At 40.7% G+C, this 24,213-nt stretch overlaps 1 protein-coding gene across 1 annotated transcript in view; it reads right to left on the bottom strand.

Annotated features, from left to right (window-relative positions):
• The window catches only part of LOC111853411 (uncharacterized), a 36,064-nt gene that overhangs the window by 10,828 nt on the left and 1,023 nt on the right, over positions 1 to 24,213 (bottom strand). Inside the window, exons 4-30 of the mRNA XM_072700102.1 lie at positions 23,405 to 23,540; positions 23,219 to 23,264; positions 23,047 to 23,120; positions 22,742 to 22,967; positions 22,481 to 22,606; positions 21,817 to 21,937; positions 21,605 to 21,737; positions 21,415 to 21,492; positions 21,255 to 21,324; positions 18,853 to 18,990; positions 18,614 to 18,763; positions 18,434 to 18,513; positions 15,120 to 15,269; positions 10,918 to 11,050; positions 10,390 to 10,636; positions 9,500 to 9,540; positions 7,257 to 7,345; positions 6,942 to 7,090; positions 6,489 to 6,627; positions 6,086 to 6,190; positions 5,793 to 5,989; positions 5,292 to 5,529; positions 4,879 to 5,035; positions 4,577 to 4,687; positions 4,292 to 4,433; positions 4,168 to 4,196; positions 169 to 3,798 (exon numbers count right to left, since the gene is read on the bottom strand). Of these exons, the coding sequence (XP_072556203.1) occupies positions 169 to 3,798; positions 4,168 to 4,196; positions 4,292 to 4,433; positions 4,577 to 4,687; positions 4,879 to 5,035; positions 5,292 to 5,529; positions 5,793 to 5,989; positions 6,086 to 6,190; positions 6,489 to 6,627; positions 6,942 to 7,090; positions 7,257 to 7,345; positions 9,500 to 9,540; positions 10,390 to 10,636; positions 10,918 to 11,050; positions 15,120 to 15,269; positions 18,434 to 18,513; positions 18,614 to 18,763; positions 18,853 to 18,990; positions 21,255 to 21,324; positions 21,415 to 21,492; positions 21,605 to 21,737; positions 21,817 to 21,937; positions 22,481 to 22,606; positions 22,742 to 22,967; positions 23,047 to 23,120; positions 23,219 to 23,264; positions 23,405 to 23,540 (6,935 nt within the window). The remainder of the gene's footprint in view (positions 1 to 168; positions 3,799 to 4,167; positions 4,197 to 4,291; positions 4,434 to 4,576; positions 4,688 to 4,878; positions 5,036 to 5,291; positions 5,530 to 5,792; positions 5,990 to 6,085; positions 6,191 to 6,488; positions 6,628 to 6,941; positions 7,091 to 7,256; positions 7,346 to 9,499; positions 9,541 to 10,389; positions 10,637 to 10,917; positions 11,051 to 15,119; positions 15,270 to 18,433; positions 18,514 to 18,613; positions 18,764 to 18,852; positions 18,991 to 21,254; positions 21,325 to 21,414; positions 21,493 to 21,604; positions 21,738 to 21,816; positions 21,938 to 22,480; positions 22,607 to 22,741; positions 22,968 to 23,046; positions 23,121 to 23,218; positions 23,265 to 23,404; positions 23,541 to 24,213) is intronic.

Consider the following 24,213-nt stretch of genomic DNA (forward strand, 5'->3'; position numbering starts at 1 on the left):
AATGTTTGGAAAACTATTCTATGTGAACATGAAGACAAGAATCACTATTATTTGTGATAATAATTTCACTTGAACTTAAGTTTCACTTTGACTACTTGATTTTGTCGTAGATAATGCTGAAATTATACATAAAGTAGCTGATTCCTTCGCAATTAATGTCAAACTTACTTGTAGTTCTAGTGGTGGATGACCCAGTTGTAGTTGGTTTAGTGACAGGTGTGGTTGACCCAGTTGTAGTAGTCTCCGTGATAGTTGTGGTTGACCCAGTTGTAGGTGATTCAGTTACAGTCGTAGTTGGTTCAGTCACGGTTGTGGTTGACCCAGGTGTAGTTGATTCAGTCACAGTTGTTGGCCCAGTTGTAGCAGTCTCAGTTACAGGTGTGGTTGACCCAGTTGTAGGTGATTCAGTTATAGTCGTAGTTGATTCAGTCACGGTTGTGGTTGACCCAGGTGTAGTCGATTCAGTCACAGTTGTTGGCCCAGTTGTAGTAGTCTCAGTTACAGGTGTGGTTGACCCAGTTGTAGGTGATTCAGTTATAGTCGTAGTTGATTCAGTCACGGTTGTGGTTGACCCAGGTGTAGTCGATTCAGTCACAGTTGTTGGCCCAGTTGTAGTAGTCTCAGTTACAGGTGTGGTTGACCCAGTTGTAGGTGATTCAGTTATAGTCGTAGTTGATTCAGTCACGGTTGTGGTTGACCCAGGTGTAGTCGATTCAGTCACAGTTGTTGGCCCAGTTGTAGTAGTCTCAGTTACAGGTGTGGTTGACCCAGTTGTAGGTGATTCAGTTATAGTCGTAGTTGATTCAGTCACGGTTGTGGTTGACCCAGGTGTAGTCCATTCAGTCACAGTTGTTGACCCACTTGTAGTAGTCTCAGTTACAGGTGTGGTTGACCCAGTTGTAGGTGATTCAGTTATAGTCGTAGTTGATTCAGTCACGGTTGTGGTTGACCCAGGTGTAGTCGATTCAGTCACAGTTGTTGGCCCAGTTGTAGTAGTCTCAGTTACAGGTGTGGTTGACCCAGTTGTAGGTGATTCAGTTATAGTCGTAGTTGATTCAGTCACGGTTGTGGTTGACCCAGGTGTAGTCGATTCAGTCACAGTTGTTGGCCCAGTTGTAGTAGTCTCAGTTACAGGTGTGGTTGACCCAGTTGTAGGTGATTCAGTTATAGTCGTAGTTGATTCAGTCACGGTTGTGGTTGACCCAGGTGTAGTCGATTCAGTCACAGTTGTTGACCCACTTGTAGTAGTCTCAGTTACAGGTGTGGTTGACCCAGTTGTAGGTGATTCAGTTATAGTCGTAGTTGATTCAGTCACGGTTGTGGTTGACCCAGGTGTAGTCGATTCAGTCACAGTTGTTGGCCCAGTTGTAGTAGTCTCAGTTACAGGTGTGGTTGACCCAGGTGTAGGTGATTCAGTTATAGTCGTAGTTGATTCAGTCACGGTTGTGGTTGACCCAGGTGTAGTCGATTCAGTCACAGTTGTTGAGCCACTTGTAGTAGTCTCAGTTACAGGTGTGGTTGACCCAGTTGTAGGTGATTCAGTTATAGTCGTAGTTGATTCAGTCACGGTTGTGGTTGACCCAGGTGTAGTCGATTCAGTCACAGTTGTTGGCCCAGTTGTAGTAGTCTCAGTTACAGGTGTGGTTGACCCAGTTGTAGGTGATTCAGTTATAGTCGTAGTTGATTCAGTCACGGTTGTGGTTGACCCAGGTGTAGTCGATTCAGTCACAGTTGTTGACCCACTTGTAGTAGTCTCAGTTACAGGTGTGGTTGACCCAGTTGTAGGTGATTCAGTTATAGTCGTAGTTGATTCAGTCACGGTTGTGGTTGACCCAGGTGTAGTCGATTCAGTCACAGTTGTTGGCCCAGTTGCAGTAGTCTCAGTTACAGGTGTGGTTGACCCAGTTGTAGGTGATTCAGTTATAGTCGTAGTTGATTCAGTCACAGTTGTTGGCCCAGTTGTAGTAGTCTCAGTTACAGGTGTGGTTGGCCCAGTTGTAGGTGATTCAGTTATAGTCGTAGTTGATTCAGTCACGGTTGTGGTTGACCCAGGTGTAGTCGATTCAGTCACAGTTGTTGACCCACTTGTAGTAGTCTCAGTTACAGGTGTGGTTGACCCAGTTGTAGGTGATTCAGTTATAGTCGTAGTTGATTCAGTCACGGTTGTGGTTGACCCAGGTGTAGTCGATTCAGTCACAGTTGTTGGCCCAGTTGTAGTAGTCTCAGTTACAGGTGTGGTTGACCCAGTTGTAGGTGATTCAGTTATAGTCGTAGTTGATTCAGTCACAGTTGTTGGCCCAGTTGTAGTAGTCTCAGTTACAGGTGTGGTTGGCCCAGTTGTAGGTGATTCAGTTATAGTCGTAGTTGATTCAGTCACGGTTGTGGTTGACCCAGGTGTAGTCGATTCAGTCACAGTTGTTGGCCCAGTTGTAGTAGTCTCAGTTACAGGTGTGGTTGACCCAGTTGTAGGTGATTCAGTTATAGTCGTAGTTGATTCAGTCACGGTTGTGGTTGACCCAGGTGTAGTCGATTCAGTCACAGTTGTTGGCCCAGTTGCAGTAGTCTCAGTTACAGGTGTGGTTGACCCAGTTGTAGGTGATTCAGTTATAGTCGTAGTTGATTCAGTCACAGTTGTTGGCCCAGTTGTAGTAGTCTCAGTTACAGGTGTGGTTGGCCCAGTTGTAGGTGATTCAGTTATAGTCGTAGTTGATTCAGTCACGGTTGTGGTTGACCCAGGTGTAGTCGATTCAGTCACAGTTGTTGGCCCAGTTGTAGTAGTCTCAGTTACAGGTGTGGTTGACCCAGTTGTAGGTGATTCAGTTATAGTCGTAGTTGATTCAGTCACAGTTGTTGGCCCAGTTGTAGTAGTCTCAGTTACAGGTGTGGTTGGCCCAGTTGTAGGTGATTCAGTTATAGTCGTAGTTGATTCAGTCACGGTTGTGGTTGACCCAGGTGTAGTCGATTCAGTCACAGTTGTTGGCCCAGTTGTAGTAGTCTCAGTTACAGGTGTGGTTGACCCAGTTGTAGGTGATTCAGTTATAGTCGTAGTTGATTCAGTCACGGTTGTGGTTGACCCAGGTGTAGTCGATTCAGTCACAGTTGTTGGCCCAGTTGCAGTAGTCTCAGTTACAGGTGTGGTTGACCCAGTTGTAGGTGATTCAGTTATAGTCGTAGTTGATTCAGTCACAGTTGTTGGCCCAGTTGTAGTAGTCTCAGTTACAGGTGTGGTTGGCCCAGTTGTAGGTGATTCAGTTATAGTCGTAGTTGATTCAGTCACGGTTGTGGTTGACCCAGGTGTAGTCGATTCAGTCACAGTTGTTGGCCCAGTTGTAGTAGTCTCAGTTACAGGTGTGGTTGACCCAGGTGTAGGTGATTCAGTTATAGTTGTAGTTGATTCAGTCACGGTTGTGGTTGACCGAGATGTAGTTGATTCAGTCACAGTTGTTGGCCCACTTGTAGTAGTCTCAGTTACCGGTGTGGTTGACCCAGTTGTAGGTGATTCTGTTATAGTCGTAGTTGATTCAGTCACGGTTGTGGTTGACCCAGGTGTAGTCGATTCAGTCACAGTTGTTGGCCCAGTTGTAGTAGTCTCAGTTACAGGTGTGGTTGACCCAGTTGTAGGTGATTCAGTTATAGTTGTAGTTGATTCAGTCACGGTTGTGGTTGACCCAGTTGTAGGTGGTTTAGTCACAGTTGTGGTTGGCCCAGTTGTAGTTGATACAGTCACAGTTGTGGTTGACCCAGTTGTAGTTGGTTTAGTCACAGTTGTGGTTGGCCCAGTTGTAGTAGTAATAGGATCTAATCACATATGAAAACACAGCTTCAGTCAAGAAAATGTTATGCAGTAAGAAGACAGAAAAGCTCACGAGCATCCATCTTTGTATGTCCAGGTGAGAAGAAAAAGCATTAAAAAAACAGGCCTATCACCTGGACCCGTATTTCATTTGACTGAATTCTATCTATTACCTTCTGATTTCCATCTTAAGGCCTCTCTATACTTAACGCTGTATCAAACACTGTATTTGTTTTTTCTCTCAGCATCTAACACATGCTGAGGCACAAATCTGTCACTAAGGTCAACTGGGAAGTGCAATGTACATGTAAAACTCATAAGAAACATCTCTTGAAATTTAAATGAGAAAATAATATATAATAGGTAATACATACGACATGTGATACTTCCATCGGTACAGTAGCTGAAAAAAATACATATGTATAATCATTAACCAAACGTATCAGCAAAATCAGTATAAGTAATTCAATTAAGTATGATTACAGCCACATTTCTTACCAGTCCATGCCTGGGACACTTATTTTTGCACCGGGGTGATAAACAGCATTATTCCAGTAACAAGTGCAGTTTGGCAAAGAGGAACATTTTCCTCTGTTCTCATCGAAATATGCCTCATTTTCTGAACATCTTGGGTAGCAACCTGTGTGGCATTTACAAAGAGATCAATGGGTTTTCTGCTAAACAAATTTCCCTATAAAAATATGTCATATTTCTCTGAGCAAAATGCTGAAAAACATGAAATGTTTAATTTAAGGTGTGAATGTAAAGCACGTTGACTGTTACCTTCCAGCTTCCCAGTAAAAGGGAAAGGTTTTCCACAGGTTTTTACTGGGCCGCACGCCTGGTAGTGCCAGGTACACTCATCCTTTTCATTATAGTAGTCACAGAAAACCGCTGGCATGAAGGTAAACAGTAAGATTATGCAGAGAAGTATTTAGGATATATAAAGATATATACAGGAAAACTGCTTGCACAACCCTGCTCATTCCTGTAATGTTTTAGGTTAAATATAATTACATAACAAATAAGAGGCAGTTGAATTTCTATACTTTTTAACAGAAATTAAAATGGATGGAGACACATACGGCACAGATCCGGTGTTCTCCAGCTAATGCAGACACCATGCTCACTGCAGGCTTCTGCATAGGATGCTACAGCAGTGCAGAAACCCAGGAACTTTCCTTCAAAATCACAGGAGCACGATTCCCTCACACAAGCTGCATAATATGAATGAGGGTCCACCTACAACAGATAGATGAGAAAAAACAGTGTGGGCTTTAATGTCGTAGAATTATACTATGCATTAATTCCACAAGGTTTAATATTACAAGCCATTGATCTGTGAGTGACCATCTATTTCCACCTACAGAACAAATCAGTATTTCCATTAAAATGCTACACGTGAAATGACTGCTGCAGTCAAGTCACTGTGATACCTAAGAGTAATGAGGCAATTTCTGTGAGATGAGGGAGTCCTGAAATAAAGGCAGTCCTGTACCTTGGGGTGACAGTCTTTGAAGGAGTCACTGAGGAGGATTTGGCAGCGATGTTCTGCCCAGGCTGCACAGTAGTCGTGATTACAGATGAATGTGTCATTGACGGCATCGGCACAAGGCTGGCTTTGAGTTTTCCAGCTATTCCCAAATTCCAGCTCACTGGTCACCAGTGCTAGTGCTCGTGTTTCCAGATCATTCATCTCATTGTCATCAAAGTTTCCACAGAGACCGCACACCTTTGTCTATTATTGACAGAAAAGGAGTTGAGTATCTTTCTGGGGAACATGTGCTAATTGTACAGTTTTGGGTTCACAGGTACACTCAGCTCAGTAATGCTGTGTGGAGATACCAGCTTAAACCATATACTAGTGAATATTACTGAACTATTCCAGTAGAGATAAACACTAGTGCTTAGAAATTACCCAATAGTAAAAGTTAAAAACCTAGCAGCAAAAATACAGTTTGTGTATACAAATATATAGGAACAAAAGACTGAGTTACAGGCCTTCCATTTTTCATCCAGTATGACGGTCACTCTGGTGTTCTTGTCCCAGATGATGTCGATCCCAATGTCTGGGCTAGAGATGATGATGTACAGGCCAACAGTGTGGACAGAGTACATGGGCACAATGTCAGTAGACAAAGGGTTGCGTCTTGTCTCTGTCACATTCATGTCCTGCAACATCAGTTGGACTTCACCCTGTTCCAAGGGAGAGGAACCTCATGTTACAGCAAATACAAGAATATGCAAAATAGGGGTGCAAAAAGCCACTTTGACCTGACTTGTTCAGGGTACCTTGAAGTTGACCACGATAGTGCGAGAACATGTATACATGGCATCACAGCAGGGAACGCTCTCCACAGTGATGGAGAATGTGCTGTTGCTTGTCTCACAGTTGTCCTGGTAAACAGGGGAAATGGTACAGCAGCCATGTTCAAACCAAGAACAGCAAACCCAACCTTTCTCCTTATTCTCCAGCCGGAGTCACATAGCACTACATGCTATATATTAGCATTTTACTACAGTATAATCATAATTGGGAAGATTATACCTGTAACTTTACTTGAAAAAAAAGAAAAGAAAAAACATCTCACATGATAAGTTTGCTTAAGGTTTTTTCAGGCTTGTTCTATTTCCTTCACTATAGCAACAGCAGAAATGCGTACAGCAATGGCTGTCGCTCCAGCACCAAACCCACCTGAACCAGCGTGTACTGACAGTGCCCGTCGAAGTGGTACCACTTGGAGTCAAACGTCTGGTAGTAGCCGTTCCCAAACACTTGGCACTTCCCAGGACACGGCAGGGATATACAGTCCCACGTCCCATTTGTACAAGTGCTGTGAAGTTAGGATACAGTCAGGAGGCCTCTTTGGGATCTGTACTATTCTGATTGAACTGTTACTAATTACACAAAGTGTGTAGCTTCTACTGAGGACTTTGTTACACTATATGATTAAAAATAGTAATTTACTAGAGCAGCATGGTGGCTCATTGGGATGGATACAAAAAACTGAAACAGTGTTTTGACATTGATTTTGTGTGTTACTGTGTCTGAGATTGTGTGCCTGCAAAGTAGTAGCATTACAGTCCAAGGTGTTCCTGCTTTACGATCTCAGCGACGTGAAGTAAAAGTGAAGAAGACTTGACTTACCAACTGTGGCACTTCAATTGTACATTGTCTCCCGACTTGTATGTCTGTTCCCCAAATGTGCAAGTGCATTTCTCCTGGGTAACACATGCGCCATAATTGTCTTCGTATTGACCATCTGGACAGCGACACCCGACCTGACAGATGTCACTCTGAAAAGACGGAAATGCACATCTTGTCGGTTTATACAGGTCTTCATTTCACAAAACACCTGCTTACTCCTACAAGACAATGTCAGACTAACTCGGATGGGCAAAGCTCTTTACAAAGACTCCTTTCTCTGAGCTGTATTATTACTTCTCAGTTGTCTGCACTTACTTTTGGCTTATGCAGGGCTTCACACGTTCTCGCTGCCATACTTCCAGATGCATATGAGCAGTGTTCGTATATCTTTGGTGAAGGACACTCTGCAAAACCACACACACAGTCAGAACACCGTTTCCCACAACTTTATTGCCAAAAAGGAGCTTATGAGATGCAGACATTCCAGGTCCGTTGTGTTGGCCGTGATCTGTCTACTGCAGGGCTTGGTGATATGGCGAAATATGTTATCTCAACATTTTAATAGTTATCACAGTATCATTGAAATTATTAACTAAGGGTACTTCAAGGAATTGGAGTATTTTTACTTCAAATTGAATGGAATGCAAACTGAAATATAAAACAATAAATCATAAAAAATTTACTTTTTGTCATACGGAGCAGTGTTTTCATACTTTGTTTTTTATTTAGTTGTTATTTATATATTATTCTCAATTTTCATTTGAAAACCAGTTTAGTAACAGCAGAAAATGCCGACATACAGTGTGTTGCTGGGCTTTTTGTCTGACTGCCTCACATCTTAGGTTTGACATGGTGTTTCGTTTTAAACCACTACAGCAGTGTTTCCCAATCCAGTGCTCGGGGACCCCCTGGTGACCCATGTTTTCGCTCCCTTCCAGCTCCCTGCCAGACAGTTCACATGTCCACTTCCTCCCAGTTCCTGGTAGCAAAAACGTGGACTGTCTGGGAGTCCCCAAGAACTGGGTTGGGAAGAACTGCACTATGCAATGGTCGGCTTTTTGTGTATGTACATGTGCCCACGAATTTCAGCAGAGAACCTTCAGTCTGTTATGTTTATTGCAGAAAATGAAATTGTGTACTTCGTAATTTTCTATTATATGTTGTTATTCGTGACATAGTCTGTGTGAAGCTAATGACAAGTTAAGATTAACTGCTTATGTATTTATGGCCTTTAGCTGTTATTTGTTTGCATTAGACTTGTTTGATAGCATAATAGTAACATGATAATATAACTTAATATACATCTGAATCCCAATGTAACTCCAGTTTCAGTTTTATCATGTTCTGTTAATGTTGGTAATATTATATAAAGCCCTTTTATGGAGTACTGTCAATAGTAGTTTAACTTAATTTATCAACAAATCAACAAACAATGGTCTGTGTTAGTTTTAGCCTACCTATGGTATAAGAATTATTTGCGGTGCAGATTTCTGAAGATGCATCACACTTGAGGATCAGTAATGTGTTTATATAGCTGTACTCTAATCTATTACACTGAATGGCTATTTATGTTTCTTAATTGAACCTGTAAATAAGTTATTGTTTTGACGTATTTTTATAATCTCACATAGTATGTTGTTGGTTGTTGTATAAAATGTACATAATGCAGAGTATATGTTTATCTGCAGAACCAAACTCATACTCAAACATTAATGATCATAATGTTACGTGCCGTAAGGGTTTCGGGTATGTCTACAGGACACCTCAGTCTTCTGCCCCAAGCTCCACTCGCCAGTTGCTGCTTCAGCCCGCCTCCCTGTTTCTGGCCACTCCCCTTCCGCCCCCTCTGACCTCTGACCCTGGCCCTGTGTTCCAGTCGACGAGAATAAAGCCTGCTGATCCCATTTAGCTTCTGTCTTCTGCTCTTTCAAATACATGATGACTCAATCGGGAACACAATTCTTAAATTCTTCTAATAGCAATAGCTCCTTGAGCTAATCGAAGTGAAACACACCACTAGCGGAGCACCATTTTTTAAACAAATTGTTCTGCCAGTAAGCTTCAGGTACAAGTTCATAAGCCCTTAAGACAGTAGCTTTCACGATGTTGTAGTCTAGGCTCTGCTCTAACTCTAGGGCCGAACATACTTTCTGCACCTAACCCACTAACTTGCACTGTAATAGCAGGGACCAGAAATGTCTAGGCCAGTTCAAAGTCGTAGCAATGCGCTCAAAAATGGAAAAATATGCATCCACCTCATTTTCCTGCAACACAGGAACAAGCCCGATATGACGACTGACGTCAAATCCTGAATGTCCACTTTCCATACCCTGGGAGACTGGTGGATATCCGAAACCCTTACGGCATGTAACAATAAGCAACACTGTCCTCCCTGGGAAAAGCAGTTTTTAAATACATGGACTGATAATATATTAATCAGTATACACTGAAACAGGAAATAGAGTGTAACATAAACTTTGTAGAAGCTGTCCTACTCAGATCAGCGACTGGACGCACATTACATTACAATATGTCATTAGGTGAAGGATTGACTTTACCTTCTATTGGTGAGCAGCTGGGTTTTCCATTTTCACACGTGCTATAATAAACAAAGATGACATTTGTACACGTTCAGATTAGCATGACCACAATAAGGCTACGTTCACACTTCCAGCCACATCGTACAATTCTGATTTTTTGCTCAGATCGGATTTGTCTATCTTGACGATTCACATTCATAAGTACAAGTGACCTGTATCTGACTGTAATGTGAACGCACCGGTCCTCCGAAACGTCATGCATGCGCACATTGATACGTTTTTACACGAGTAAAAAGCTGGTCGTAAAATTGGCACGTTGTGCAGCCATGCTGATTCGAGTCTTTTGCTTTGACTTCAAATCTAAACTTTGACTTCAGGCTCTTTATTTTTCTTTGGCATTGATGTGCCATTTCTTTGGCAATTATTTCAAATACTTCTCTATTACGATAGGTTCCTTCCAGTTTACCTTGAACAGATTAATTACCCCAAATATCAATTAAATCCCCACCTTCTCCATACTTCCACTGACTGTTATCGCAGCTCTCCTCCATTTTTACCTTCCTGCGCTACCGGTGCAGGCTGATGTCAGCGCATGCGTATAAGCAAAAAGCCACATGAATTCCGATCTGAGCGTCACATTCAGGTCGCATGGCCGCGAATCGGATACATATCCGATTTAGTACCACATATGAAAGCGGCACAAATCCGATTTGAAAAGATCAGATTTGCGTGTCCACACAGCCCTGAAAAGATCAGATATGTGTCACATTAAAGCAAAATATCCAATTTGAGTCACTTCAGCATGGCAGAGTGAACGTAGCCTAACTGTGCCAGTAGGTGTTAAGCTTCATGTTTCAATCAGATCCCAGTGATGCCACCTGCAGAACAACGGACTTTGTGAAACTCACCATTTTTGCCCTTTGATGTAAGTTGGGTCAGAGCCTGAGAAGACGATTCCCTGGTAGTAACACGCACATTCTGGCTGAGAGACGCAGGTCTGCAGGTCATTCCGGAAGCTGCCATAAGGACACCCACAGCCGTCCACCGGGGCGTCATCCACATCACAAGCTGGGTCGGGGCCCGACAGAGACCGGCAGGTACTATTACAGGCCTGAGTGTCGTAGTCAAACCTCTGATTGTTGGGGCACTTTATAGCTGAAACGCAAATTAAAGGGTCACACCTTGGTTTGAACACAGAGGCAGTGCAGTTTGAAGCTGATGTGGTACCCTGGGCAAGCTTCACTGCCAGCAACCCCACCCTGGCATAGCTAACTGGCCAGTTTCACTTTGCCTCGGACGGTGAGGGGGGGTGCGGCAGTGAAGCCTGCCAGGCGTGGCACTGGAGGTTTGCTAAGTCGACTTCCTCTCAGAAGATGCCACGCTGGACAATTGCATATCCTGCTCTTGCCGGGGCAGGTGACAGCTGGCGCACTTACGGCAGTTTGTAGCCTTCCTCCAGTCACCCACCGGGGAATCCTGATTGGCACAAGCCTTAGCATAACTCTCCAGGGCCACACATAGACACTCCTCCTGGGTGCCGGTGCACTGGCATAAGCTTTCTGTGCAGTCCTATGAACATGCAGACAGATTTTGAGGTTGTCAAGTCCACACATCACAGGTCATTGTTTCTACTGGTAACATTTTTCAAAGGTGGGCGGCCACACTGCTATGGCAAAAAAGGACACACCAGTCCAATCAATTGATCAATAGGCTATATTACATTATCCAAAATTTAGTAAAAAGATTCAGTGAACGATTTAATAAAAGGTATGTTTTGCATAAAAAATTGCATTGAATGTTTTTTCATCAGTTTTAATGTTAATTTTCATTATTACACGGCTCTCTGGAATGCTTGATTCTGATTGGTCAGTTGAGACATTTGCAGGTTCGTTCTTTTCAAATAATGACCGCTCCAAAGTAATAACGCATAGCCGGTACTACTTGTATGTTTAAAATCAGTCCGCGCCAACAAAGATTATCGTTTAAAAATGTTAATTTAAAACAAATACGCTTCGCGTCGGGTCCTGATCACACTGTCGGGGCTTATTTCTGCGATAACTACCGGCTGCCTGTACATTATCCCTTACATAACACGCGATGTTGGTATTAATATTACCTTGCACCTCTTATTATTTGGAAGAGTACACTTCAGTTTTATTTGGAGGTTTGCAACCTATAGACCTTTTTATTTTAAGAAGAGTAAGAAAGGAGAAAAAGGTCAATGTATTGTTAACGTTAATTTAAATATACTGGAAAATGTAAGTAAACGATATTTGTTTTATTTAAATTTGTTGTACTTGCTCGTTTGGTAAAGTAAAATATGTCAGATAATGTTGGCTGTACAGCAACTCATTTTCAGTTAGTTGTTATTTGTACCTCTTTCCAGTCACAGATCATTTTTTTTTAATACTTGTTTAAGTGAGAGAAGATCGTGTAACTGTGCAGTTTGGTGGGAATTGTAAAGCGTAACAATTTCTTTTATTATGAAAATTTAAATTTGCAATGAAGAAAGGCAGATTTTTGTTTGTATCTAGTGTCAATTATAGTTATAAGAAAGAAAATCGGAATTGGCTAAAATCGGCATCGGCAGGTCACAGTTGCAAAAAATCATAATCGGCCGAGAAAATGGAAATCGGTCCATATGTCCTTCTACAGCGTAACTAATATGTTCCTGAAAAAATAAAATCACGTACTAAAATATTCATTTCCAATAGGAAAAGTAGGATCAGGGGATGGTGACTTCAAAACTTACGCCAAACAAAATAAAACTGCGATACCAGTGGCCAATTATGTAATTATATGCATTTAAAATAAGAAATAATAATAACAAAGAATATCATACATAATAAACATCCACATGGGAGGCACAGTGAGACACTGCCACCTTGCGGCCGGACATGCGCACAGCACACACACCGGGTTATGGTGGAGGGACACTGAAGGCAACATACAGTAGCTACAGACTGTCTACGAAAAGCAAATGTAAGTGAATTAAAAACATTGCTGTGTTTTATATGATAATTTGTCAAATATTTTTAGATTTCATAATCTAAGATCTTGACCTGTGTAATGCGTAAATGTACAAAAAGTTAAGCTCTTTTAGATTTAAAAATCGGTTTAACCAGTTACACTGGGAAAAAAACAGGTTCAAAGAATAATTAGTTCTCGACTGGGACATCACTATCGTTCTCTCGGATAGCTGTTTTAGTGTGCAAGTAGTGTTTCTTAGTAGGACCATATTGCAATTAAATCACGTACGTAGTGCTTTAATTTCTTTCCTACTGAAAAATCGCTCAAATACAAATGCAATTACACGTACGTTGTATTGGACTTGGGTACTAATATATCAGTCGTGTTAGAACAGATTCCTGGTGTGATATTACGCATTGTAGCAGGACTGACTGCATGTACAAAGTTAATGCTATATGCACTGGGAGCACTATGTTTTGGACCCGTTACTGAAAATGCACAATTAAGGACACTAAAGTTTAAAACTTACTTTCACAAAGACAGCTAACCTGAGTGAGGTTACCAAAACTTTTAATATTAAAGATACACTTACACTAACAAATAGTATGTATCAGAAATATTTAGATATTATATGACTTTTTGTGATCCAAATCATTTCGGTATTGTTTTTGGCTTACATGTCATCTTTAAATTTCTGCAGTCTTCTTATAAATGTGCGTACAAATGTTTCATGGCTATTTTATTCATATAAATGGGGCCCTAGGTTACTACACTTTGGTGGGAAAGCATCCTTTGATGATTCTCATTCTTTCATTCTTTCTGGGATAGCATTCAGCAGAAATACAATTCTGGCTTGTCTCCTTGACTGTTAGTGCATCCAGTAACAACTAGCTGGCACGTTAGCTAAACGGATGTGGTGGCCAGCGAAATGAAACCTTGTTTTGCCCTTACAACAATGTGACATCACCTAAAAACTATGAATTTGGCGGTTTTTAATTTGATTTTACTGGTTAAAATTTCTTTGGGCGGGTAAACATAATAGGGGCCAGTTTAGGATCAGTTTGGCAAGTGCATATATTCCATCTAATCAGTCATCAAGATGTTATTAGACTATGGATGGCCAAAAGAGTCAAAAAGTTAGCTTTTTCAGATTAACGCAGTCAGTATTGGCAAGTTAATGGGCACACTTTGTATGAGTTAATGCATAATAATGCATAAACATGTTAATAATGTGCCTTTTTGGCCTTGCATAGATGTGGGCCGTGCGGAATAAGATGTACCAAACTACCTCACCACTGCATCATCGAGACTAACAAGACGGATGAGCCACATGTGTCTTGTTCGTATATGGCTCTTTTTTCACATTAACACGCTCAAAAATGACAATGCACACATTTTGCGTAATAACATGTTATCACTGACAAAATATGCACATTAACGTGTCAGTTTCCAGCATGTGAATGCGAAAAAAGCTACCATGTTTTGACACTTCTGATTCAGAAAAATGTGGTCACATCCATTGTGGACATTCTGTGAAATAATGAATTAAAGGAGTGACACTTCTCACTTTTTTTGCTCTGTATTCTGCAAAAGCCAGAATTGTTTAAGTGTGACCTGCACCAGTGCTAATGCAGAATTAAACACAACTCCACCACAATCTGTGAAATGGCTTCTCCGAAATCATGGAGTACTGAATTTTTAAGCAGTAATGTGCAGAATCATTATATGATCTAATAAATGATATATAGTGCTACACAAATATCCCTAGTATCTATTCCTTTTTTATTGATACTTTTTTTCTCCCTCTCTATACAATAGTACAGTAAAATCCCATAGTGGACTCGCTTATAACAGAATATTGTCTATAACGGACGAGGTCCGCTGGTCCCGGCCGTGCGCCTTGAAGAACATGCAGAAAAAGCATCGGATATAGGGGACTCGCATATAACGGAATTTTGCTTATAACGGACAAACAATTTGGTCCCCAAGGCCGCTTTTGGCTGTAGTTTTGTTCAGCTATAACGGACATACAGGCTCCGCCTACAAGGCGCGTGGCGTGCCGGTGATATCCAGCGCAGATACGTAGTCGGAATTATTAATAGTCACGCATCTGCTCAGGTAAAGTTGGATTACTACATGTACAATATAACAATCTATACCACAAGTGTGTCTTCTGGGGTGTGGCATGAGTAAATGGTGTCCTGTGGTTGTATTCTGGGCAAACAGCAACTCTGGATATAACGGACTGTTTTGCTGATTTTACTGTAATGTTGAAATCTATCCAATTGCCTGGTGTCTTTTCTTGTATTAACTTAATGCTATTTGTCAATTCATGCCACTGTTGTTATGTCTATATATTAAAAAATATATATAAGCAGTAACAGACAGCATGTATGGACCACGCAGCTGTGAAATATACCTAACGTATAGTGATGGCCGATTCGCGAACGAATCATTCTTTTTAACTCGGTTTTTTTAGTAAACGGGTTGAACCGACTCGTAAGTCTGAACGAATCGATTTTTTAAAATCATTTTAAAACATTTTTAAAACTGATCTTTGGCTATTCAACATCCAAAAGCATCCCCCGCGATATCGGATTTATTTTTCATGTTCCGTCTGCGCTTGTCTTATCACTAGATTTATTCTTACAGTATGTTCGTCACTTACATTCGTCACTTTTGCGTTAGTAGACTTCCGTCTGGTGCCGAGAACGGCCGAGTACCTGGTCTCTAACTCGCTGACTCCAAAAAACCCGAGAGAACGTTCGATGAACAAATCGAACTTGCGAGTTTTCGGACACTCTGTCGGTGACTCAAACGAATTCGGTTAACAGTTAGCGAACCGATCCCAAGAGCCCTCGCGGCGTTTACTGCGGAAATGCAGTTACGCTGTTAAAAGGAATAACATAAACGCAGCTCTTCATCATTTAATCACAACAGTAAATCATTGCATTTCTGTATAATAAAACTATGTCTTTCATCAAAGAACAAACTAAGATATTTATTAACTTTGATGTTTACACAACAACGTATGCAAGTTTAGTCATGCTCATTGTATGTGTATGTGTATGCGTGATTGTATTGGTAATATTGCAGTTGTTAACTGTGATGTAGTCCTTGATACCCATGCACATGAATTTGGCTTAAGTAAAGAAAATAAGAACTACATATACACGCGTTTTTATTCAGCATCGACACCCTTTCTGCTTTTTACAGTATATATTGTTTTTTTATTGTGAATAGTAAAGCTGAACATTTTTGTTGAACACCAGTGCTATCATTCAGTCAAATAACGTAACCTTGAGACAGATTTATTATCCGATCCCATGATTCAGACACAAAAAAAGACGAAAAAAAAAAAGTGAATCACAGAATCGGTTTAAGAATCGATTCATTACAACGGACAGTTTGAAAGAATCGGATCAGTTAATTGAGCCGAACTTCCCATCACTACTAACGTAGAGAACACACTGGATTACGGAAAGAACTGAATACTCCCCTAGTATGGAATGCCAAAAGGGTCAGACTCAAACCATGTTAGGTTTTAAGCATTAACAGGCTCAAAACTTGTTAACGTGTAATAATGTGTTGACACATAAAGAATGTGCCTTTTTGGCCTTCAGTAGATGTGAGCAGCGCTAAACAGGACGTACCTGCCTATCTCCCCACTGTATCATCCAGATGAATGAGATGTACAACCCACATTTCAATGACAAGCCGTTTTAACATTAAATAGTTGGCGGAATAGTAATTTTAGATATATGCATTGTAATTCTTACTAATACAATCAAGTATTTCAGATATCTCTAATTCAATTCTTACAAGTACAAATGAGCATCTGAGACATCCATAATACAGTTCTTAGAAGAAGGAATGGCATCCCTTTTCCAGTTCATCTGTATTGCAGTTTTCATTTGAGAAGGCAACAATTCCATTTTATATACCTCAAATGCGAATTCTAGATATCTGAAATTACATTCTTAATAGTAACAGTTCTCTTTTTAGATGTCTACATTTCGGTTATTAATAGTAATAATGTCTGTTTTAGATATCCAAAATGTTAAACAGTTTAAGATACCTGTAACGTAATTATAGATAACTAAAAGTACATGAGTAGGCTACTAGTAACAGTAATCTAAAATAGACATTGTAACTAGTAATAATTGAATTGCCAACATTTAAAAAGAGACTTGTCAGTCCAATTACTATGATTTATTCCCCGATGGCATTTCATAGGATAAACACGTCCCATTTTTGAAACATGTTTCACGTTTCCAAGAAACAAAGCTTTGTTTCCAAAGATCACAGGATGATACAGTTTCAAGTCAGGCTGCTGAGCATCGCTTTGAATCAGTGTTGAGAATAGGCGTTGAGTAACCTATCCCTGCTTTTAAGTAATTATCGTTTTATCAAAAATACAGAACAACTGATCAAATTGTATGGGCGGCTTCATGTGCATTTCGGTGGTTTTTGAACAGACTGATTTGAACAGACAGCTTCCCCCAAAAAACCCACTAAGTTAGACTAAGTCACATAAGGCACTTTCACACCAGAGTTCTGGAACCTGGTCCCTGGTTCCTCGACTATGTCAACCTGGAACTTATGAAGCTCGTGACCACTTCCACATGTCGCTTTCACACTGCACAACAGAACTGGGACCTTTATGCTCAATCAGCATGGGAGACACAAATAGCTTCTAGGTTAAACTTCACACATAATTCAAAACCACACCGCCACCCCAAGACAAAGGATAATTATCAAGTTGTTTTGTCTGGTTATTTGTTAGTTATTGGGGGGGGTTCCTATCAAAATGGGACACATTTTTTTTTAAATATATTCCATTTATATGACATGTTCATGATTCATCTAAAATCTGGCCAGCAGATCCGTCTTTCGTTTTCCACAGAATACAAAAAGGTTTAAAGTTATTTCACTATAAAGTCATAGCGCTGGCAAGTTGCATGCCGACACCGGTGATATTAGACAAAAGTATACTGAATATTAATCGAATATTCTGATGCAGAAATATGGAGACGCAATATGGAGAAGCAATTTTTGCTCCGCTAATCATGTCTATTTTTCCCACACTTCCACATAACTTCCAAGTGAGAGGCTGTGTTTGTGGTCAACCAGTCAGCAAGATATCACTGTAAGCCCCTCATTTTCTTAGGAAAAGTACTGAGATTTGAGTAGGTACTGAAAATGGGTTTCAGAACTGCCTCAAAGGAACTACAACGCAGAGATGTTCACGAATCACAAAATTAGAGTTGAAGTCAAGTCTAAAGTCTACATTGTTGTTCCAGTTTGACATGACTATTTAGCAAAAATGTAAACACTTATTTGTTTTTTTTTCTGTTAGTAACTGATGTGACTAAATGGGAATCACCACTTGAACAGTTCAAAAACATGTCTCATAGTTCCTTAGGCTTGTTTGCATTTTTAAAGTAATCACTATTTCAAATGGCTATGAAGTAATACAATTTTTGTAAGAACCTAAGTACTTTTCTAGTGTAGACTTTAAAACTAATACAATACTAATACAAAAATAACATTATGATGAAGACACCCCTTGAGCATAATAGGTAAACTTTAATTAGTGTGAACGATTACAAACATAGCTCAAAGAGGGTCCAAACTTGGCAACAACAATCAACTATGTATATACACACACATACACACACACACACAGCTGAAACCTTTGCTGATATGATTAACAAAAAAGAAGCTCCCTGTGTATGAAGCAGTCAGACCAAATCATGCCGGACTCCGCCCTCAGCTATGTTGAAGCGATGTAATTGGCTAATAAATAATTAAAAGTAAACCCAGATCCCGTTTGTTGTGCTGATAAAGTAAATGCATGTTAAAGTAAATGTGACAAAAGTTCCTTTTTCTGGAAAAAGGTTCTGGTTTTGGAAAAAAGTTCCTGTGGTGTGAGAGCTCCTATACACAGTTAGGCTTGTCATAACTTAGTGTTGCTCTTACCTGGAAATATTGTTCAGATGGCACCACACTTTGGCACTTAGCAAATATTCCTGTGGGATCCTTCAGATACTGGCAGGCTTCTGCAAAAATCAAAATAGCATATTATGGTCTGCTACTTTATGTTAAATAGTAAATATTAACATGGTGTTTTTTCCCCAAGCCCACAAATTGTTTTGCTACCTGTGTCTATGGAAGAGCAGTCTTTCTTGTCTTTGTCCGGGCAGTCGCCCTGCGACCAGGACTTGGCAAACGCATCGGAAGAGCTCAACATTATTCCAGAGGACGAAATATATTCATCATTGGTGTTGCCATTGTAGTTCCCACAGATTCCTGAAGGACATACATGTACACATGTAAATCTAGATACTTAAGAGGGGAAAAAAGGAAATAATGAATTCTCGTGATAAGACAAATCATACCTTTAGTTTGGCCATTCTCAGTTAATGGTGATGTTATGTAGACTTTGATTTTTGGCGATACTTGGACTTGAACGTTCATGCCAAATGAAGTGTGCAGTTGAACATATGTGGAAGACTGCCAGAATGCTGTCACATTTTCTGAGAAGAACACCAACAGAAATGAGTTAGCACAGGTTTAAATAGGACAGCAGGAAAAGTTCAACCACAAAACAACTAAGGACAATAGTGTTTGGATACATTTCAGTTACAGTTATCTAATCTATCAACAATATTCGGCACCAGTCTTTGTTTCTGCTTTAGTCTTTCTCAAAGTGGCAATTCTTAAGTCTTTACTAGTAGCAGCTGCTTGTTGCTGTGTGCAGGCCTCATGCAGTAACCCTGATTTGCTTGATCCTCTGAGGAGCCTTACATGACAGTGTCAGGCAGATGATCGGTGACAGATGTAATCAGTTGAAACCCAAGTCTGAGGACTCCTCAGCCAATCAGTCCTCTAATTAGTAATCTAAATAGGGAGTTGCAGGGAAAACCCAACAGCCATTTCTGGATAAGAGTGCCCACCCCTGCTGTACCTCCTATTAATTCACTTATTGATGGGTCATTTAAATTAGATGTTACATCGAACTTGAGCAGCAGACAGATATGCTAATAAACAATGGATGAAGTTTAGCATGCCTGTGGTAGGCTCATGCGATTTGATGACATAATTGATGAAAACATAAAAAACAACCCAGTCTGATAGTGACTGACTGGCACATATCGCCTTTGTTGTAGGCTTAGGGCTGGTTGATACTCGACACTCACAAACACGTACGCGTCTTTGCACTGTTGTTACATAAGCAGTGTTGCTGCTCGTACTTGCACATGTTGTTTATGTCAATCTGGAGGATTAAGAGTTATGTCCACTGGGGTGCAGAAAATCATCTTGGTCGGCTCCTTCGTTTCTGATCTTAGTTGCAGGTGCTGCTTCCACAGCGAGTTACTAATTCTGTAATATTACTGCAGTATTCTCTGTATTCTACCAACTGCACCGCTTCATATTGGTGCTTTACTCTGCCACACATCACTTTATTACCTCATACTGAATGTCGTGTGTTGTTAGATATCTTGTAGTAGCAAGTATTTTGAACTGCACGATATTGCGTGGTGTGATTTTATTTATTTTTTTTGATAAATTCTGTAATAGTTATAAGGCAAAATGGTGTTTACGATTAATTTCTAACAAGCTGTCAATGAGTGATTTAACAGCAAGGATGAAAATATACTATATAAAATAATCTTGAAAAGGATCAATCATTAAAATTGCAAAGCATGTTATGTTGCTAAGAGAGTAGAAACCAACTCTCTCGAGGGCATATTTCTACTCCGTGCACTAATGGGAATAATAATGCAGAACTATGATACTGGTTTATGTATTAACTACACTGTACTTTTTATCAACATTTTCTAGTGTAAGTGGTTCGAATTACGGTGGAGCTAAGGGGAGCTGGGCTCACCTAACCCTAACCCTAACCCCTACTCAACCCTAACCTTAACCCTAAGTAACTAAACAATAAAAAAGAATTTTGGCATTATTACTGCCGCAAAATGCTTCTTGAATGAATGGCACTATGGTCAGGCTTGTAAGGTGACATATGATAGGTCAGGTTGGATATGGGCATGTCGCAGCAAGACATACTTGAACTACAATGCAATGACCGCAGGATATGCGTGGTGACCATGATGCATAAGCGGATGCATCGCAAAGGTGAAATATAAACCAGCCCTTAGGCTACACACAAAGCAAGATGTCAAAGATTTGTGCCGTATGTTTAGTTCAGCCCACATTTTTGAGCTTGTAAACTTTTAACAGAATCTATAAAGTAAGCATTCCTCTCCCCCAATCCCAAGGACACCTGGATACACACACACACATATACATACGTACAGATACGCACTCATCGCCCCCTCCCCCCATAACAGGCCTTTGTCGCTTCACACCCCCAGCGTGAACAGGCGGGTCTGTGACCAGCGCCTATGGCTGCAGGACCGGATGGCTGTGTGTCTATGCTGGATTACCTCCACCTCCCCATTTCCCTCCCCTGTTGCAAGTCACGACTTTTTATGTTGTAAGGTGTAGTGACCATGTGCTTATGTTGCTCAGGTGTTTTTTTCCAGTTCCTACAATGTACTCCCTACATGTGAAGGTATCAGTGCACATAAGCGCACCCCCCACCCCCCACCCCCCCCCAAGGGGGGTGCAGTGCAGTGTAAAGTTTACTGTTCATTGCTTAAAAAGGTACGGTAATATTAATATATATTCTTATTACTGTGAATCAATCTAGCTAGACTATTCCAGAGAATAACCTCCGTGTTGAGTGGTATATGATACAATGCATTTAATAGCATCAGGAAGTAGTACAGACCAGTCTGATGGAAATCCTTGATATCTTCCCCATCAACTCTCACACTCATCTTGCTGAATGTATAAGTTTCCTGCAATTAGAATTTGACATTGATGAGTTAAGTATGACATGGTAAATGATATTTCATCTCTTAACACAGCTAAAGAGCCAATATACACACCTGTTGAATTCTTAGAGAAACTTCTTCGATGGAAGCGGTTTCCTTTGTCAGTTGAATGGATAAAGTCCATGTGCTCCCCTGTTCAAAATAAAGATGACATGATACTAATACAGTTTCTGTATTCTCTGTGGGGCTCTGCATTCTTAATGGGGCAGCCGCAGTTGCACCTGTACTTCTCTTCCACACCTACCGAGGCTACATAAGTGCACCATCCAGGCAGGCTGTACTGAACACCATCAAAAGTCTTCACAGACTCTCCTGTGATTGCGCAGGTTGAGGGACAGGGCTGTTCGATGCAATTCCATTTTCCACTCTCACATGTGCTGTATGAAAGATGAGATGTCTTTACCCTTGTTAGCTGGTTATCATTAGCAGCAGACACGACGTCATTTGGTCCCTTACCATGATCTGCATTTCTTTCTTCTCTGTGCGTTGGGCTCATATAACTTTCCTGCGTATGTACATGGGCAGTCCTTCACAGCCACACAGTTCTGTAGCCCTTGAAGGTCATTCAGAACCGTCCCTAACAAGCAACATTGTGACAGTGTTCTTGTGAGGTTTGAACAGTACAGATTTACATGAATTTTATTTAGCAGGTCATTTTGCCTAAAGTGATGTACAAGTGAGGCAAATACCACATTATTAACATACGTGCTGTCAGGTAGCTGACTAGGCATAAGTGAAACTAGGCTGAGCTTCCAATGAATGGCCAGGTACAAGTGTAAGCAGTACTGGAACAATAGCTACACAACATCTTCCAAACAAGGCAAGAGCCTAATGAGGCAACTATTCAATGAGCAGAAAGTGCAACATTAATAACATTCAGGGAACATTAAGTTGTATCAGGCTATATAGGTGTTCCTGGAATGTATGGGTTTTGAGGTGTTTCTTGAAAGTATAATGGTCTCAATCTGCAGTCATTATGGCCAGTAACCCAATTTTCCTCTGAGCCAAAATAGCATATTTTCATTCTGCCGCGTCCCCTAACAATATCCTGTGAATCCTTGTACTGTACGATCCCCACATCCTGTTCTTCTGCTGGATTTCCCACCAAAGTGATCCTCACCTGGTGGGCATACACACGTGCTGATCTTTGTTTGGGTGCTTGTGTCCAAAGTGGGATTGGAACACGTTGGTGAAAAGTGGTTGCCAAACTCCTGAAACTGTTGGTTACCAGGGCAGGTTGGTGGTGCTGGTTTGGTAAGAAAAGAAGATATTCAAAGGCATATTGAATACCCACGGGGAGAACACTGAGCCCTTAACAGCATGTTAAGTCTTATCATGTATATTAGAGGAAATGTGGTAATACAGCAAAAAAGCTACTTACGGCAGCCTGTCTTTGTCCTCCAGGTATTAACTAAATAGTTTCCTACTGGAAATTGGTTATTGTTGTCCAGGTCACAGCTTTGCACGTTTTCATGATAATATGAACAGAGTACATTCTTTTCATTTTCTTTGCTTATATCCACAATATTCATTAGGCAAAGATCCATTAAAGTTTCCATGGGAATATTAGGTTGACAGGCAACAACTTCGGATGTATAATCACAATCCTGGAAAAAGAGAGAGTCATCAGTCCAAGAAAAGATAAACTAAAATCTTTTGGCATGAAGATTGTTTGGGAACACAAACCGTTGATTCGGCAGGTGTGATAGTTGTTGTCAAACAAGAACTACCAGAAATGATATTCTTCGTGTCGTTATTCACTGCAGTGAAATAGACAGACATAGAGTATGATAGTACAGAAGCTTATCACCAGTAAAACACGTCATGACTCATATTTATGTTGGTAAAATGAACCCACCACAAAATCCTGAAGTTACAGACACTTGTTTGTCATCCAGCTCCACCTAAAAATAGTCCATCATTCACAATGATGAGGAAAAACATTCCATGTACCTGCAAAGTACTCGGATAAAGCTGATTTCTGATTCTTTATTTATTGTGTAATACACAAAACAACATTCAGAACTGATGAATGAGCTCTTACCCAAAAGGTGGTGATCTTACTGTTCTCATTGTACCATATGATGGATGTAGATGCAGGGAGGATTCTGCTTATTAGTTTGGTGTAGATGCCGTATTGGAAGATATGCAGGTACATGTCATCATATGGAAGGGTGACACTGGGGAAAGCAGGCAGCAGTGAGCTTTGTGCTACACGTCAGGTCCATGATCACACTCACATTCAGGCTACACGTCAGGTCCGTGATTACACTCATGTTCAGGCTACACGTCAGATTCGTGATCATGCTGACATTCAGCTACATGTCAGGTCTGTGATCACATTCATGTTCAGGCTGCATGTCAGGTCCAGGATCAGACTCATGTTCAGGCTGCACATCAGGTCCGTTATCACATTCATGTTCAGGCTACATGTTGGGTTTGTGATCACACTCATTTCTGATATAATGGCTTATGTGTGTAAACATTACGAAAAATAATGGATACAGTCGGATGTTACTACGTTTTTTTGTATCATTCCCAGATTACCTAATGCTAGGTAAATTAAAGTTGTGGCACGTCTGCGGGTCCTTGAGCAAGGCCCTTAACCCCCAGCTCCCTGGGCGCCCCAACAGGTGGCTGCCCTTCACAGACAGCTTACTCTACAAAGAGCATGTTGAGGGAGGCATAAAGACAATTTCCCCACAGGGATCAATAAATATTAATTATTATAATTATTACTATTATTATTATTATTTTAATAGATTTTGCGGTAATCTTAATCAGTCATTAAAAGTATCTCCTAATTGCCTTTTCAGGAATATTCATAGTACGATCACAGCTTCATGGTATTGA

This window comes from Paramormyrops kingsleyae, chromosome 1 (genome assembly GCF_048594095.1).
Source record: "Paramormyrops kingsleyae isolate MSU_618 chromosome 1, PKINGS_0.4, whole genome shotgun sequence".
Classification (NCBI taxonomy): Eukaryota; Metazoa; Chordata; class Actinopteri; order Osteoglossiformes; family Mormyridae; genus Paramormyrops; species Paramormyrops kingsleyae.